General features: G+C 32.4%; 2 protein-coding genes and 1 non-coding gene across 3 annotated transcripts; 2 read left to right on the plus strand and 1 right to left on the minus strand.

Annotated features, from left to right (window-relative positions):
- Nucleotides 1-53: 53 nt before the first annotated feature.
- Nucleotides 54-1,293, plus strand: LOC126675526 (uncharacterized). The gene has a single exon (XM_050370179.2). It carries the CDS (start codon nt 655-657, stop codon nt 1,132-1,134), a length of 480 nt encoding a protein of 159 aa, XP_050226136.1. The 5' UTR covers nt 54-654; the 3' UTR covers nt 1,135-1,293.
- Nucleotides 1,294-1,494: 201 nt separating this feature from the next.
- Nucleotides 1,495-1,566, minus strand: TRNAD-GUC (transfer RNA aspartic acid (anticodon GUC)). Its single transcript has one exon. It is a non-coding gene; the product is annotated as a tRNA-Asp (tRNA).
- Nucleotides 1,567-8,626: 7,060 nt separating this feature from the next.
- On the plus strand, nt 8,627-11,376 carry LOC126675509 (calnexin homolog). The gene is made up of 6 exons (XM_050370159.2): nt 8,627-8,856; nt 8,940-9,009; nt 9,427-10,553; nt 10,639-10,710; nt 10,794-10,907; nt 10,989-11,376. The coding sequence occupies exons 1-6, from the start codon at nt 8,758-8,760 to the stop codon at nt 11,127-11,129; spliced, it is 1,623 nt and encodes a 540-aa protein (XP_050226116.1). The 5' UTR covers nt 8,627-8,757; the 3' UTR covers nt 11,130-11,376.
- Nucleotides 11,377-14,168: the final 2,792 nt, after the last annotated feature.

The following is a 14,168-nucleotide window of genomic DNA, read 5'->3' on the forward strand; positions in this document are numbered from 1 at the left end:
TCATGCCTTGTTTATATTAATTTTTATACTTTTTATTTATGCATATAATATTTTAATTGGTTGAAATAATATATTTTATAACATAAAATTCAGTGAATACATTATGATAATTTTTATTAATTATTTTATTTTTTATTGATTCCAATTCGAGCTCAAGCTAAAATTCGAAAAAGTCAAAAATTGTTCGAGCTCAGATTCAAGCTCGAATATTTTTTCGAGCTTGAATTCAAACTTAATTTATATCACTCATTTGAGTTCTAGCTCCAGCCTAAACTCGAACTTCATTTACATAACTTGAGCTTGAACTCGAATTTCATTTACGTAATTCTCTCGAGCTCGAACTTGGCATATATCGGGCTCGGCTAGGCTCGTTTACACCCCTCTAGGTTATGAGTCGGTGAACTCACGTTAGCAACTCCCTTATCCAAAAACAGAGGAAACATACTGTAGTAGGACAAGACGTGTCACTTCACGAGGCTTCTAGTTTAAACCTGTCAACTTCCTACATCCACAAGTGTCCCAAGCATTCCACACTCAGCTACGTGTCTCCAGAATCCTCTTCTAGACATCTCCATCTCTTATATATCAACCGTCCCAATCCAAGAACCAAATAACTTACTCGAATCATATTAACTTCTCAAATATTCTCCAATCATGGCTTTAAGATCAATGGTGAGCCGGTTGAGATCACAAGCAGCAACTTACGCAACTTCAACTACTCCGAAACTGAAACCCTACGCTCCGACAGCAGATTTCGGCCATCACAAAGAAATAAAGCATCCGAAAAAGGCGGATTATGTTCCAGTTTATGTGGCAATAGGGATGATAGCTTTGTCTGTATCGCTCGGTTTATTCACTGCGAAGCAACAGATAATGTATTCTCCGGGCGTCCGAGTGAAGAAGAAGACCAGAGAGACTTTACCAGAAGTGGAGGACCCTGATAAAGTGATCGATGAAGCGGATCGATTCTTGAAGAAATCTTTCTTTAGAAAAGTGGCTCATATTCAGGAGTTTGATAATGGTCTTGAATATTTACCGGACCCTAATATTCGTAGAGATGTTTTGGCTCATCGTCCTCGAGCTGAGACTCTCAAGTCTGTTGGGATTGATCCCAAGCAAACTTCAACAATGTGAAAGTCTTGTTGATGGGTGATTGTAAATGTAGTTGCTGAATAATGATGCGATGTAAATAGAGGCAATGTCTGTTTTTCTTTGTTCAATCAACTAAAAAATAACTTTTTTGCAACAATGTTTTATTACTGTTGCAAGGCTAAAATGTTTGGGATTTGGATTTGGAAATGGATAGGATAAAAATATTAAAAGAATTAAAGTGTGTGTATAACTAGTAATGAGAAATAAATAAAAGAATTTGATTGGAATGGTTAGTTGGTTATGATATTTGGAGAGAAGCTCAAATTGAGGGTTTGGGCCAATTTGACAAGAATAGTTTGGGCCAATTTGAAACAAAAAATAAAATGAGAAAAAGCAAAAGGACGCCGTTGCCGGGGATCGAACCCGGGTCACCCGCGTGACAGGCGGGAATACTTACCACTATACTACAACGACTTGATGTTAGAAATAACTAAGGCTAACTATTTATTTGTCCTAATAATCATTAATTAAGGAATACTCGTTAGCCAAAATGAAATAGATGAAAATTAGTAACTTTAAATCTCTTAAAGAATCTAAATCATTTGGATAGTTATGGATTGATGCCAATAAATCTTGTTTCACATGAAGAATGTAAGTATGCAATATCCTAGGAAATATATATCAAAAAAGTTCAAGAAACAAAACATTGGTAATGAGAAAACGAGAAACTTGGAAAGCTAAAAATGCAACAGTCCTTAAAGGATTGATCTCCCGAGGGCTAGCCAGGTAGCTAGATTCATTCTTGAATTTATCTTCATTTTAACTTATCAATAAATGTTCACTTAATGGATTCTCATTATGCACCACGCATACTTAATTATACTTTCAAATGATATGGTGCACTATAATATTCTAAACAAGATATGATTTCCAATCAAACAAATTTTTCTTGCCACTTTACCCTGCTAGCTAGTGATTCCATCTTAAAATCGATAATCGAGCAGCCAATTCACATGCCAAACTCAAATAATTCAGATTTCAAATTGTTGAATGGACAAAGTTTTAATGCCCCGTTCGACTTTATTTTAAAATCAATTAGTATTAATTGGAATTTCATAATTAATTATTATTAATTAATTTGAAGAGGCTCAACCGATTTTATATAAACTATCCACTCACACGCACAACTAATGTGGAATAATCTCGTTCTCAAATAATCCTCTTTTAACTACTACGTTATGGTACATATTATGTTGATAATGCACCAATAGAAGAATTTTTAGGCATATTGTAACTACTTGGCCTATTCATATATTCCGCAAAGCAATCTTCCTTCCTTATAGAGTGGCTTTTGTTTGGAGATTTTAAGCATGGAAAAGAAATTAGAAGATATGTATTTGGATATAAAGTTGTAATGATTCCGATAAATTAAAAAGTCTACGCAGATATATAGAGCATAAAATCAAGAGGATTATAGCGAGCTAGTGCGGTGGCTGGCAACTTGTTTTTGAAGATGGATAAACAATGAGCTCTAATATATAAATCAACGAGTTGATATTCCATTAAATCATTCTCTTGCCCTTTGTGGTGGAGAATAAGTCAATTAGGAATTTTGTCTTTGTCATTGCACATTTCTTCACCAAATTGCCAACTTCAATACTGAAAAATATCGATCATTTTATATACACAATCAATAATGCGCAACTAATATAACACGTTTGATAATTAACAAGTGAAATGATTCGAGCTGACAATGGTAAGATGAAAATTGAGGCTATATAAACACAATGAAATGTGTTTAATATTTAGTGTAGAGAACCTGCTGGCTAGCAAGCGATGAGAAGGACTTGAAAGGAGAATGGTCGGAGAAGCTTCCCATCTCCCTCAAAGGCTTCCAACATGACTGCTAAGTGAATTGTTGGATGCTTTTGAGGAGATAGAAGGCTTAGTCCCCATAAGTTCACTAACATCCACCACGCATTCACAATATCTTCAGGTATTCACAGTTTTACTATATCACGTGTTTTTTTATACAAATATTGATTATTGATATATACTTCTAGGGTTTCATAAAGCGTTCGAAACCGGGAAAGTTTTGGTGCAGCATAACTTGTGAAACAAGCCCGGCATTTGTTGACGTAGGCATCAATGTAAACTAAGGCGTCGAACGCTAAGAATAGAGATAACCCTTGGCTTGAAATGGTTAATGAAAGGTCATTTTAACACTTTGCGCAGCGTATTTCTTGGATGGCTGATTATCGATTGGACAGAGGCCCTGGAGCAAGGAGCAAGGAGCAAGGTTATATGCTAATTAGGATTATAGAAATTAGTGATGTTCTCCTTCCTTGTCTTTTTTTATTTAACCTTTTCCGATTACTACTAAACCACCTTAATATCAAAATAACTAAACCACCTTTTTGATAGTAAATAGTATACTAGGGTACCTAACCTTTACTATAGATTTCAAATTGATATCAAAACTTTAGTTTTTATATCTACCACTCTAACCACTGATGAAATTTGTTTTTATAAATGACATTTTTTATTGGCTAAATGATCCAGAAAATCCAAACATTTAGCAAAAATTCTCATCCTATATAACTAACCAATTGAAATGCCTCGACTTTTGTACAAGTATAAAAATTCTTTATTATATCAATCCCTTAAAAAGAACATATTAATGCTTAAGTGGCATTAAAATAGTGTGTCAATGCTTGCCACGCATCATCTTAATTTGTAGATTATGTAAGTGCATTAATAATTTTGATTCAAAATATAAATAAAGATTAGTCAACTATAAAAATATGGGGAACTATTATAAAAATTCACAAACTTTATACGTTTTCTCAATTAATTAATCAAGCATTTTAGAATTAATCATAAAGATACACCAACTTTTATTTTTTTAAATTCATACACGGTGTTGAGATATCACGTATTCATTGGTACAATTTGTTGAGGTGGATGTCATTTTTAACCAATGAATGGATGCTACATTAGCACCGTGTATGAATGTGAAATAAAATGAAAGTTGATGTATGTTTATGACAAGTTTGAAAAAATCGTGATTAAATTGAGAAAACGTGTAAAGATGGTAAATTTTTATGACATTACTCCTAGAAATATATATATATATATATGAATTGTATAAATATGATCATTAAAATTTCGGTACCACTTTGGCTTATTACCAACATTTTCGTACTAAATCGTATTTTGTTGGCCATTTTCCAACTTCACTAGATGACTCCTAAGGGAAGTGCATTAAACTATTATTTTCTTTCTTGTTCAGCTTCCGAATTCCGATACATTTTCAGAACATTTCTTAGAAAATGTGGAAGAAATTTCCTGATAAATAGCTCCATTTGATTGATCGCCAATTAGAAGAAGTTAAAAGCTTTGAAAGAATTAATGTGTATATATACTATGAGCAATTCTTCTTCACCAATCAGGATTATTGGAGGTCTAACTTTCTCTGAACTCTCCCCCTCAACGGCTATATTCTAGCCTTCTTTTGAGCTTAGCAGTTGAGGTGGGGAGTTCACCAAAAGTTGGCTCTTCGCTTATTACTTAACTCCTCCGGCTGAGTTCTGTCAAACACTCAGACAGATAATATATTTAAGTTAATTTTCATGTGGAGTGTCTACCTCATAACAAGTGTTCAACTACAAAATCAGGTCATGCCATGTATCCCCGTACAGATATGATTCTAGAGTATTGTCAAAATATCCCGTTTTTGAAATGAAAATTATCCCGAATTTTAAAATTTATTTTTTTACTCTGAAAATTTATAAAAATATTCTGTTTTTTTAGAAAATATTTGAAACTATTTTAGAAATTGTTTTACAATTGTACATATTGAAACGATTTGAAACGGTTTTTTAAAAATTGTTGCAAATAATTTTTTTAAAAACTATTTGAAACTATTTCAATCCCATTTAAAAACTGTTTAAAAAATGGTTTTAAATTATATTTTTAAAAACCATTTGAAATTGTTTAAAATCGCATAGTAAAAAAACAAAATTTCTGAATTTCTGAGGTAAGACTAAAACCTTCTAATTTGAGAGTTAAATTTTGTAAATAATTCTTTTTAAATATTTCTATAAAGATCCCATGATTCTATATAGAGGAGTCCATGGGCTGGTCGACCCATGAACCGGGTCGATCAAGCTCGGGCTATAATTAAAAGAACAGTAGTTTCAGATATGTTTGTTTTATTTTTTTTATAATTGGAATTGCCGATTCTAGTCCGAACCGGCAAGTCTGGTTTCAAATAAGAGATTATAAATAAATTTTAAAATAGAAATATTAATGCGGCCAACCATTTAAGTCAACAGATTTTTCTTAAGTGCAATGAAACTCGATAATCCAAGCTCATAAGTCTTTCTTTTTACAGGATTTCATGAGGTTTTAGCGGGTTTCAATTATGAGATGATATTCTTAAACTTTTGACATTCAGATTAATCCCCAGTCAAGTAGTGTGGGTCACTTGCGGAAGGCAGACACTGACCTCAAATTTTAAACGGCTCCATACATGAGTATGGTTCGAATCCGCGATTTCACTTAAATCAGAAGAGCGTCTTATCAACCCACATGTGCCTTAAAATTAGCTCATAAACCTTTTTAATGTATATTTATTAATGATTAGACTTGTTTATTTTGTATTTATGCTTGATATTTCATATGTTTTTTAAATATATTTTATGTGAAATAATACTCTATGGATTGATAAATTATCGTATATTATTTTTTTATATAAATAAAAAAGGAGAGCGTTTGTGGGAAGAGTTGATCCATGATCTAGCAGTTTACTGCTCAACGCTTGCAGCATTTGAGTTATATTTTATTGATTCTTATATTGCTTAAAAATAACAATTTTTGGTTTGAACATATTTATATAATTTAAGTCTCTAAGCTAAAGAGTTTTTCGCTTCGGGTGCCGTCAATGGTTTATTTTTTCCGTTGGCGGTAGCCATTTTTTTTTATTGCTTTAAAATAAAATAAATGACCGACTCCTTTTCATCTTTTTCATTTTCGTTGGTAAATCTATCGACGAGGCGCGTCAATTTTAATATATATACAATTAAAAAATTAGAGATGAGTCAAGACCTTTTAAAATTTAAGATGAAATCGTTATAGGTTATATTAGTTTTTCTTTATAACTATTTTACAGCGATTGTCTTTATTTTTTGAAAGTTTTGCTGTTCTTTCTATATGAAAAATTTGTTGTTTTTTTATGAGAGTTTGTGAATCTTCAGTTAGACAGAAAATGATTTGATCTTATTGTGTTAGAGCAGTTATATAATTTTGATTTTATTTTATAAGGCGATCTGCGAATCAAGGTTTATATATTGTTCCATCTCAGGTCATTAGAAACGGTTATAACCTTTCTGAATTTTTACACCTGTAACTACTCTTTATTATTAATGAAAGATTATTCGATTCTAAAAAAAAAATAGTCTCTAAGCTAAAGAGAGCAATCTGCCACTTGAATCTATCGAAAATAAATGGTGAATATACTTTATTTGTTTTATCATTGTATGCTATCGATTATTAGACTTGGAAATTTTAAAAACAAAAATATTTAATGATGACATAGTATATACATATATTTATTTTTAAACTCATCCACAATTAAATATTTCTACTATAACTTATATATATTGAATTTTTACACTTGTAGTTTTATAGATATTAAATTCTTTCATCCTAAAAATATTAATTAAGTTATCAGACCTGAAAAAAATGATTGAAAAACTTATTTTCTATAAAAATTAAAGTACGAAAACTAATTTATAAAATTATTATCAGAAAACGAACGAAATATATATCTTGATAATAAAGGTTGTTAAAAAATGTAATTATGTTTGATCCAATGAATAGTTTAAAAAAACGAATAGTTTAAAAAAATACAGTGGGCATGAGAGATTTTGGCTCGTCTTATATAAAGATTTGTTGAATTGACTTTCTTGTAAATTAGAAATGTAAGATTTTTGAAGAATAAAATGGTCTTGTGCGTTTTTGTTATATTCCATCAATATATTTTTTTATATAAAAAAGAATAACGGTTTCAAAATGCTTTATAAAAAGGGATTGTTTGCAATTGTTTTTAAAGAGTTTAAAAAAAATACATTTTATACTATTTTTGAGTAGAATTTTTAAAATAATTTTAAATAGTTTTTTAAAATACAGTTTTTAATTATTTCTAAAATACAATTTCTAAAACAGTTTCTAAAAACGTTTTATTTGATTCCTGAAAATACAGTTTACAATTGTTTTTACTAACAGTTATTTTATGAATTTTTTATTAACAGTTTCTAATGATTTTAAATGACTTTTGAAAATAAAGTTAGAAATAGTATTTTTATAGACAAAATTGAAAAGAGCACGGACATGATTTTAAAACCAGAATAATTTTACAAAATATATATTAAAGAAATGAATATTTTTTACAAATTTTTAAGATATATAAGTCAGTGAGGCTTTGCTCAAGTGAATTTTTGAGGTCTTGGTTTGGAATTTTAGTATAGCCAATTGTTTATGATGACTTTAAAATTTTAAAAAGTATAACTATCAACTACTAACTTTTAAAATAATTAGATTCTATCTTTGATAAAAAGAAATAAATGCAGTAACTTAATATGTTCAGTAGGGGTGAGCATTAAACGGTTAAAAATCGAATAACCGAACTGAAACGAATTAATCAAATCGAAATATAATTTTAAAATACGGTTTGGTTACAGTTTATATTGTTAAAATTTTGGCTATTCGGTTCGGTTTACGATTTTGACAAAAAAATAACCATAATAACCGAATCGACCGTATTTCAAAATTATATCGTTTTAAACTTTTATATACATACATTTATATATTAAACTTGTTATTTTTATAGTTTTAGAATAAAAAAAACGATAAATTATAGATTTACTTTAAAGCACATGTACTCTCTAGGTTAAATTTTTTTATTTTATTTTTATTTATTTTTTAAAAAACTGTTTTTTTTTCTTTTTAAAAATCGTAAATAAAATATTACGGTTTTCGACCGAACTGGACCAAAATATTTCAGTTTTAATATAATTTTGGTTAATACGGTTTGATGACCAATTTTTTTTAAAACCAAACGGTTTTGAATTTTTGGGTGGTTCGATGACGAACTGAACGTTGCTCACCCTAATGTTCAGAACGATTTTGTAGTTGATTAATCAAACCAAACCGATCTGTTAGTTTCCAATCAACTGTCGACATTAGACCCAAAACCATAGGTCCGGCCCATTAAACAAAACCACAGCATTGGCCGGAGACCTGGTCAAGTCAAGCCCGTAATTATAAAAAACAAACAAAAAAATAGAAAAAATAAAATGTATTCTATTCTATTATATTCACACAGAAACACCATAGGAGAATTGCTGGAGTTTCTCACGTGTCAAGTTATAATTGGTCCATTTCGCGTGGCGCATGCTCTGATTGGCGGAAACAACACAATCGCAGTCACTCCTACAATCTTTTTAAGTATACAGAAACACCCATCTCTATGCATCTAATCTGAAAAAATAGAAATAATTATTCGAGAAGTTTCTTTATCTTAAGTTTTAGATTCAGATCAGATCAATAATCTCATCGTCTTCCATTAACAAAAATTATTAGGGTTTTGAGAGTTTAACAGAGATGGGAGAAGCGAAACGCGTCTCTCTGCGAGTAGCGGTTTTGTTATTAGCAGCTTTTGTTTTATTTGTTCAGCTTAATGCTGCTTCTAATGACGATAAGGTAAGCTAAATCAATTAGGTTTAATTTTTAAGTATCATTTCCATTTCTTACTATTCTTAATTCATTAACTGTGTTTTTTGTAGATCTTTTATGAGTCGTTTGAAGAGACATTTGAAGGACGATGGACTGTATCAGATAAAGATGATTACCAAGGTTAATTTATTCGAGAAATTAAATGATGTTTTTTAGATCTTAAGTTTATCATATGCTTTGATTTGAAGTTATTTTATTAGTTAGCTTGCATGATATGAAATGAAATTGATTTCATAATGTTTTGTGATATCTGGTTTAGAATGTAATTTATAGATTTGATTTATTAAGTGCTAAATTAAAAATTATGTTCAAATATTTAAGTTAGATATGCATTTTGTAATTGTATTTGAGTGTGGTTTTCATTTCACTATTTAGAATCTGGCTTTGTAGGGGGATAATGGACATTTGGCTTCTTTGAATTGGATATTTTGTTCTTTAACAATTCTGTCCCATTTTTCTGTTTAAATTAGTAGAAGGATGTGTGGTGTTGTTTACTGATGATTGATGTGGATGCTGATGTTATGTGTTGGGTTTCAGGTGTGTGGAAGCACTCAAAGAGTGAGGATCACGAGGAATATGGCCTTCTTGTGAGTGAGAAGGCTAGGAAGTACGCCATTGTGAAAGAGCTCGATGAACCAGCGAGTCTTAAGGATGGAACCATTGTTCTCCAATTCGAGACTCGTTTCCAGAATGGGCTGGAATGTGGTGGTGCATATCTTAAATATTTGCGCCCCCAGGAAGCTGGGTGGACTGTTAAGGAGTTTGACAGTGAATCTCCTTACTCTATTATGTTTGGACCTGATAAATGTGGCGCCACAAATAAGGTGCACTTTATCCTGAAGCATAAGAACCCTAAGAGCGGCGAGTATGTTGAACACCATCTCAAGTTCCCACCATCTGTCCCATCTGACAAGCTTACCCATGTGTACACTGCCATTCTGAAACCTGACAATGAGCTACGAATTTTGGTTGATGGAGAGGAGAAGAAGAAAGCAAATTTTCTTTCTTCAGATGATTTTGAGCCTCCTCTAATTCCTGCTAAGACTATTCCTGACCCTGATGATAAGAAGCCCGAGGACTGGGATGAGCGAGCCAAGATTCCCGATCCTAGTGCGTCAAAGCCAGATGACTGGGACGAAGATGCACCTATGGAGATTGTAGATGAAGAGGCTGTGAAACCTGAAGGATGGTTAGATGACGAGCCTGATGAAATTGATGATCCTGATGCTGCCAAACCTGAAGATTGGGAAGATGAAGAGGATGGTGAATGGGAAGCACCAAAGATTGATAACCCAAAATGTGAGTCAGCCCCTGGTTGTGGTGAATGGAAGAAGCCAATGAAAAGCAATCCAGCTTACAAAGGAAAGTGGCATGCTCCACTTATCGATAACCCCAATTACAAGGGTATTTGGAAGCCTCAGGAAATTCCCAACCCTGCCTACTTTGAGCTTGAAAAACCCAACTTTGAGCCTATTGCCGCCGTTGGAATTGAGATATGGACAATGCAGGATGGTGTTTTGTTTGGACACATCTTGATAGCAGATAACGAGAAGGTCGCAGAGTCACTTAGGCAGACAGCATGGAAAACAAAGTTTGATGCTGAGAAAGAGAAACAGAAAACTGAGGAGGCAGCCGCTGGTTCAGATGCTCTTGCTGGTATCCAGGTAGCTTGACACGCAATTTCGCGTTCTTATAAATTTAATTTGATTTGTGGCTTCAAAATCTGACCCTTCATATTTAACTCCGCAGAAGAAGGTATTCGACGTGCTGTACCAGATTGCAGATATTCCTTTCTTAAGTAACCACAAAGACAAAATTATCGTAAGTTATACAAATCTGTGTACTGGATAAATTTTGTTCATCTCAATGTGGATGCTGCCTGAAACATGTGGGTTATTTTGTAGGAAATTATTGAAAAGGGAGAGAAACAACCAAACCTCACAATTGGTATCCTCGTCTCCATAGTGGTGGTGATCTTCAGTGTTATCCTTAAGATCCTCTTTGGTGGGAAGAAGCCTGTAAGTTCAAAAACCTGTAACTTCGTATGGCGATAATTTTTCTCATTGTGTACAGTATGCTAATACATACAATGTGGGCAGGCAAAAGTAGAGAAACCGGCACCAGCTGCTGAGACTTCCAAGAAGGACGAAAGCAGTGAAGAGAAAACCGAGGAGACCGAGAAGGACGATGCTGCTGCTGCAGCACCTCCTCGCAGAAGACAAGCAAGGCGTGAAACTTAGAAGGATAAGGAGATTGGTTATATGAGGTTTCACTTTTGGTAGATGTATTCAGTTAGATGTCTTTACACTCTTGCTGGCTGGATTATTGGATATTTCAATTTTTTTGTGTTTTAGATGTTTTGGTACTGTATGAAAAAAGAGTGTAAATGACAATATCTGTGAGGTTTTGATAGTTTCAGTCCCTGCCTCAGGAAAACATTAGTATGCGGAGTTAATCAACTTTCATAAAAACACATTGTAGTTTTTTTAGTTCTACTAGTTTATTGATTTTTTTTTAACAAACAAATGCATTGTGCATGTTAGATTGCTAATACATAATTTTCACTTTTGTATGGCAAAACGCATACCTAACAGGTGTCTTTTCTTCTTCCTCCATTAAGTAGAGGTTAAGCAACTAAATTTTCTTCTTTCTTGATTAATTATTTACTATTGATGTTTACTTCTTTTAACAAGTGCTTTTCTATTATGGAATTTTTGTTCTCTGCGTAGGATCTTTCCTTTTTTTAGTTTTTGTTAATTTCTTAGATTTTTTTATACTATTCTGTGATATTATACTTATAACTTTAATATTTTTTATTATATATTATTAACAATTAATTATTTTAAACTGACGAATTATGAGAGTAATCAAATTAAGAATTGTATGAATAAACAAAGATAGATTATTAAAGTAATTATTCACTCATACTATTCGCAATATTATATTATAAGAAATTCTGATATATATAATAAAGTTAAACAAGCAAACAATAAAAAATCGCGTAACTAAAAAAGAGAGAAGAAATCAAATTTGACTTGACTTGAGAATAAATCATTTTAATGAAATTTGAAATTTTTAATTGTATTTTGATAATTTTACTTTGTTGACGATCTTTTACTCTGACAACATCTAAAGTCTCTCGAACAATATGACATCTTACATCGGGTAAATTCTTAACCCTTCCTCCTCTTACTAAGACTACAGAAAGTTCTTGTGAATTATGACTAATATTAGATGCATGATCAGTGATTTCAAATTCATCGGTTAATTGTACTCTAGTAAAGTTAAGATAAAAACTAAACTAAACTAAAAACTGAATTAAAACAAAGTTTATAAACAAAAAATAGAACAATCTATTTTACATTATGAATAATGAATTGAATGGTTTGAACATCCTTAACTTAGCTCTATTTATAGAATTTTTGAAACTTGAATTATACCTTATTCATTCTCCGTTTTGGATTTAAATATGATTATTATATATATTAAAAAAATATTCTTAATCCAATTTATATTTTTTATATTTTATTTTCTCAATCTTATAGATGTATAAGATTTTACATTTTATGTTGTAAAAAAACAATCTGGGTCGAATTGGAATTAATCCTCGATGAATCATGCGTGTTTCAAAAGAAATTTTTACATTCTAGAGAAATTCTTCTTGAGGCGTACCTTTCACCTCAGCGGGATGAATCAAATTCTTTGAGATGGTCATGTTCTAGAGGAGATTCAGCTCGAGGTGGTGCATCATCTCGGCGAACGGACTCTGCGCAACCATCAACGTTGAAAGTTTATGACTCTTTGGCTAATAATCACCCATGGCCCCTCAACTTTGGGGGTACGGGCGCTAAACCCCCTGATGTTTAAAAACGGGCGCTAAACCCCCTAAACTTTGTGTCGGCGCTCACAAAAGCCCTTTTGGACGAAATATGACCAAAATACCCCTGGCGCCGTTTTTTCAGTCAACTGACATTTTAAAAAAAAATCTGACACTGTCATATCATTTGACACGTCAGAAATATACCTTAAAAATTTCAAACACCTAAAATACCCTCAATTTAATTTAGAAAAAGACAAAATAAATAAATCAACCCAATCTAAATTAAAAGATGAACCCAACACCCGACCGGACCATCCCCACCCGACCATCCGACCACCACCGGAAAATTTTCCGGTCATCTTCTCTATTGAAGATGACCGGAAAATTTTTCCGGCCATCTTCCGAATCTGTTCCTCAAGAACAGACCCGCGTCGGGTCTGTTCCTCAAGAACAGATCCGGCGCCGGATCTGTTCTTGAGTAACAAATCCGCCGATCTGTTCCTCTTGAGGAACAGATCGGCGGATCTGTTCCTCAAGAGGAACAGATCTGTTGATCCGTTTCTTTTGGTGACCGGAAAATTTTCCGGTCATCATTCACTCGGAGAAGATGACCGGAAAATTTTCCGGTGGTGATCGGGTGGCGGCGATGGTTAGATCAGTGATGGGTTGATTTTGAATGGGTGGTTGGGTTTTGAATGAGTGGTTGGGTTTTTTTATTTTATCAGATATTATATTTAGAGGTGTTTTAGGTATTTTTATTTTTTTTTGTCTTTTGATGACGTGTCAACTGACACTTGGTGCTGTCAATTTTTTTTTTTCTGTTTTAAAAGACAACCGCCAAACAAAAGACGGCGTCGGGGGTATTTTCGTCCAAAAGGGCTTTTATGAGCGCCGACACAAATCTTAGGGGTTTAGCGCCCGTTTTTAAACATCAGAGGGTTTAGCGCCCGTACCTCCAAAGTTAAGGGGCCATGGGTGATTATTAGCCTGACTCTTTATATATACCTTCAAATGACTTGTTTTTTGATTAATTGGAAACTTTAAAATGTCTAATTTATTTATTGCTGAAAATGTAAGTTCGTTATAAGTCTTTAAAAATTTCAAATTATTCATTTAATGGAAAAGAGGCAAATATGCAAGTAAGCAAATGTGATGCGTAATCTATCAAACTTCAAAGTCTCATAAGGTTAGATAGACACCTCGTAATAGTGTAATCAATGTATATAGTATAAAGTAAAATCCAAAAATATTGTACATTGAACATTGTTTTTGGTTCCAACATATTGTGAGTCCCACATTACATGCTATTTTGAATCCCACATAGCACGTTATTGGTCCTAGACTTTCAAAAAATATTTTGATATTATTTAATTATTTAGTGAAAATTATATTGAAATAAATATGTAGTAATTATATAGAGATAACTGATGAGTAATAAAAGTCTTATGCATATTAATAT

The sequence above is a fragment of the Mercurialis annua genome, linkage group LG3 (genome assembly GCF_937616625.2).
Source record: "Mercurialis annua linkage group LG3, ddMerAnnu1.2, whole genome shotgun sequence".
Taxonomy (NCBI): domain Eukaryota; kingdom Viridiplantae; phylum Streptophyta; class Magnoliopsida; order Malpighiales; family Euphorbiaceae; genus Mercurialis; species Mercurialis annua.

What these genes read in the sequence shown, in the direction of transcription:
- LOC126675509 (XM_050370159.2), top strand. Translation starts at nt 8,758, where the DNA reads ATGGGAGAAGCGAAACGCGTCTCTCTGCGAGTAGCGGTTTTGTTATTA. An exon ending in CTGCTTCTAATGACGATAAG is followed by an intron (nt 8,857 to 8,939) that starts GTAAGCTAAATC and finishes TGTTTTTTGTAG; the next exon opens with ATCTTTTATGAGTCGTTTGA. An exon ending in ATGCTCTTGCTGGTATCCAG is followed by an intron (nt 10,554 to 10,638) that starts GTAGCTTGACAC and finishes TTAACTCCGCAG; the next exon opens with AAGAAGGTATTCGACGTGCT.
- LOC126675526 (XM_050370179.2), top strand. Translation starts at nt 655, where the DNA reads ATGGCTTTAAGATCAATGGTGAGCCGGTTGAGATCACAAGCAGCAACT.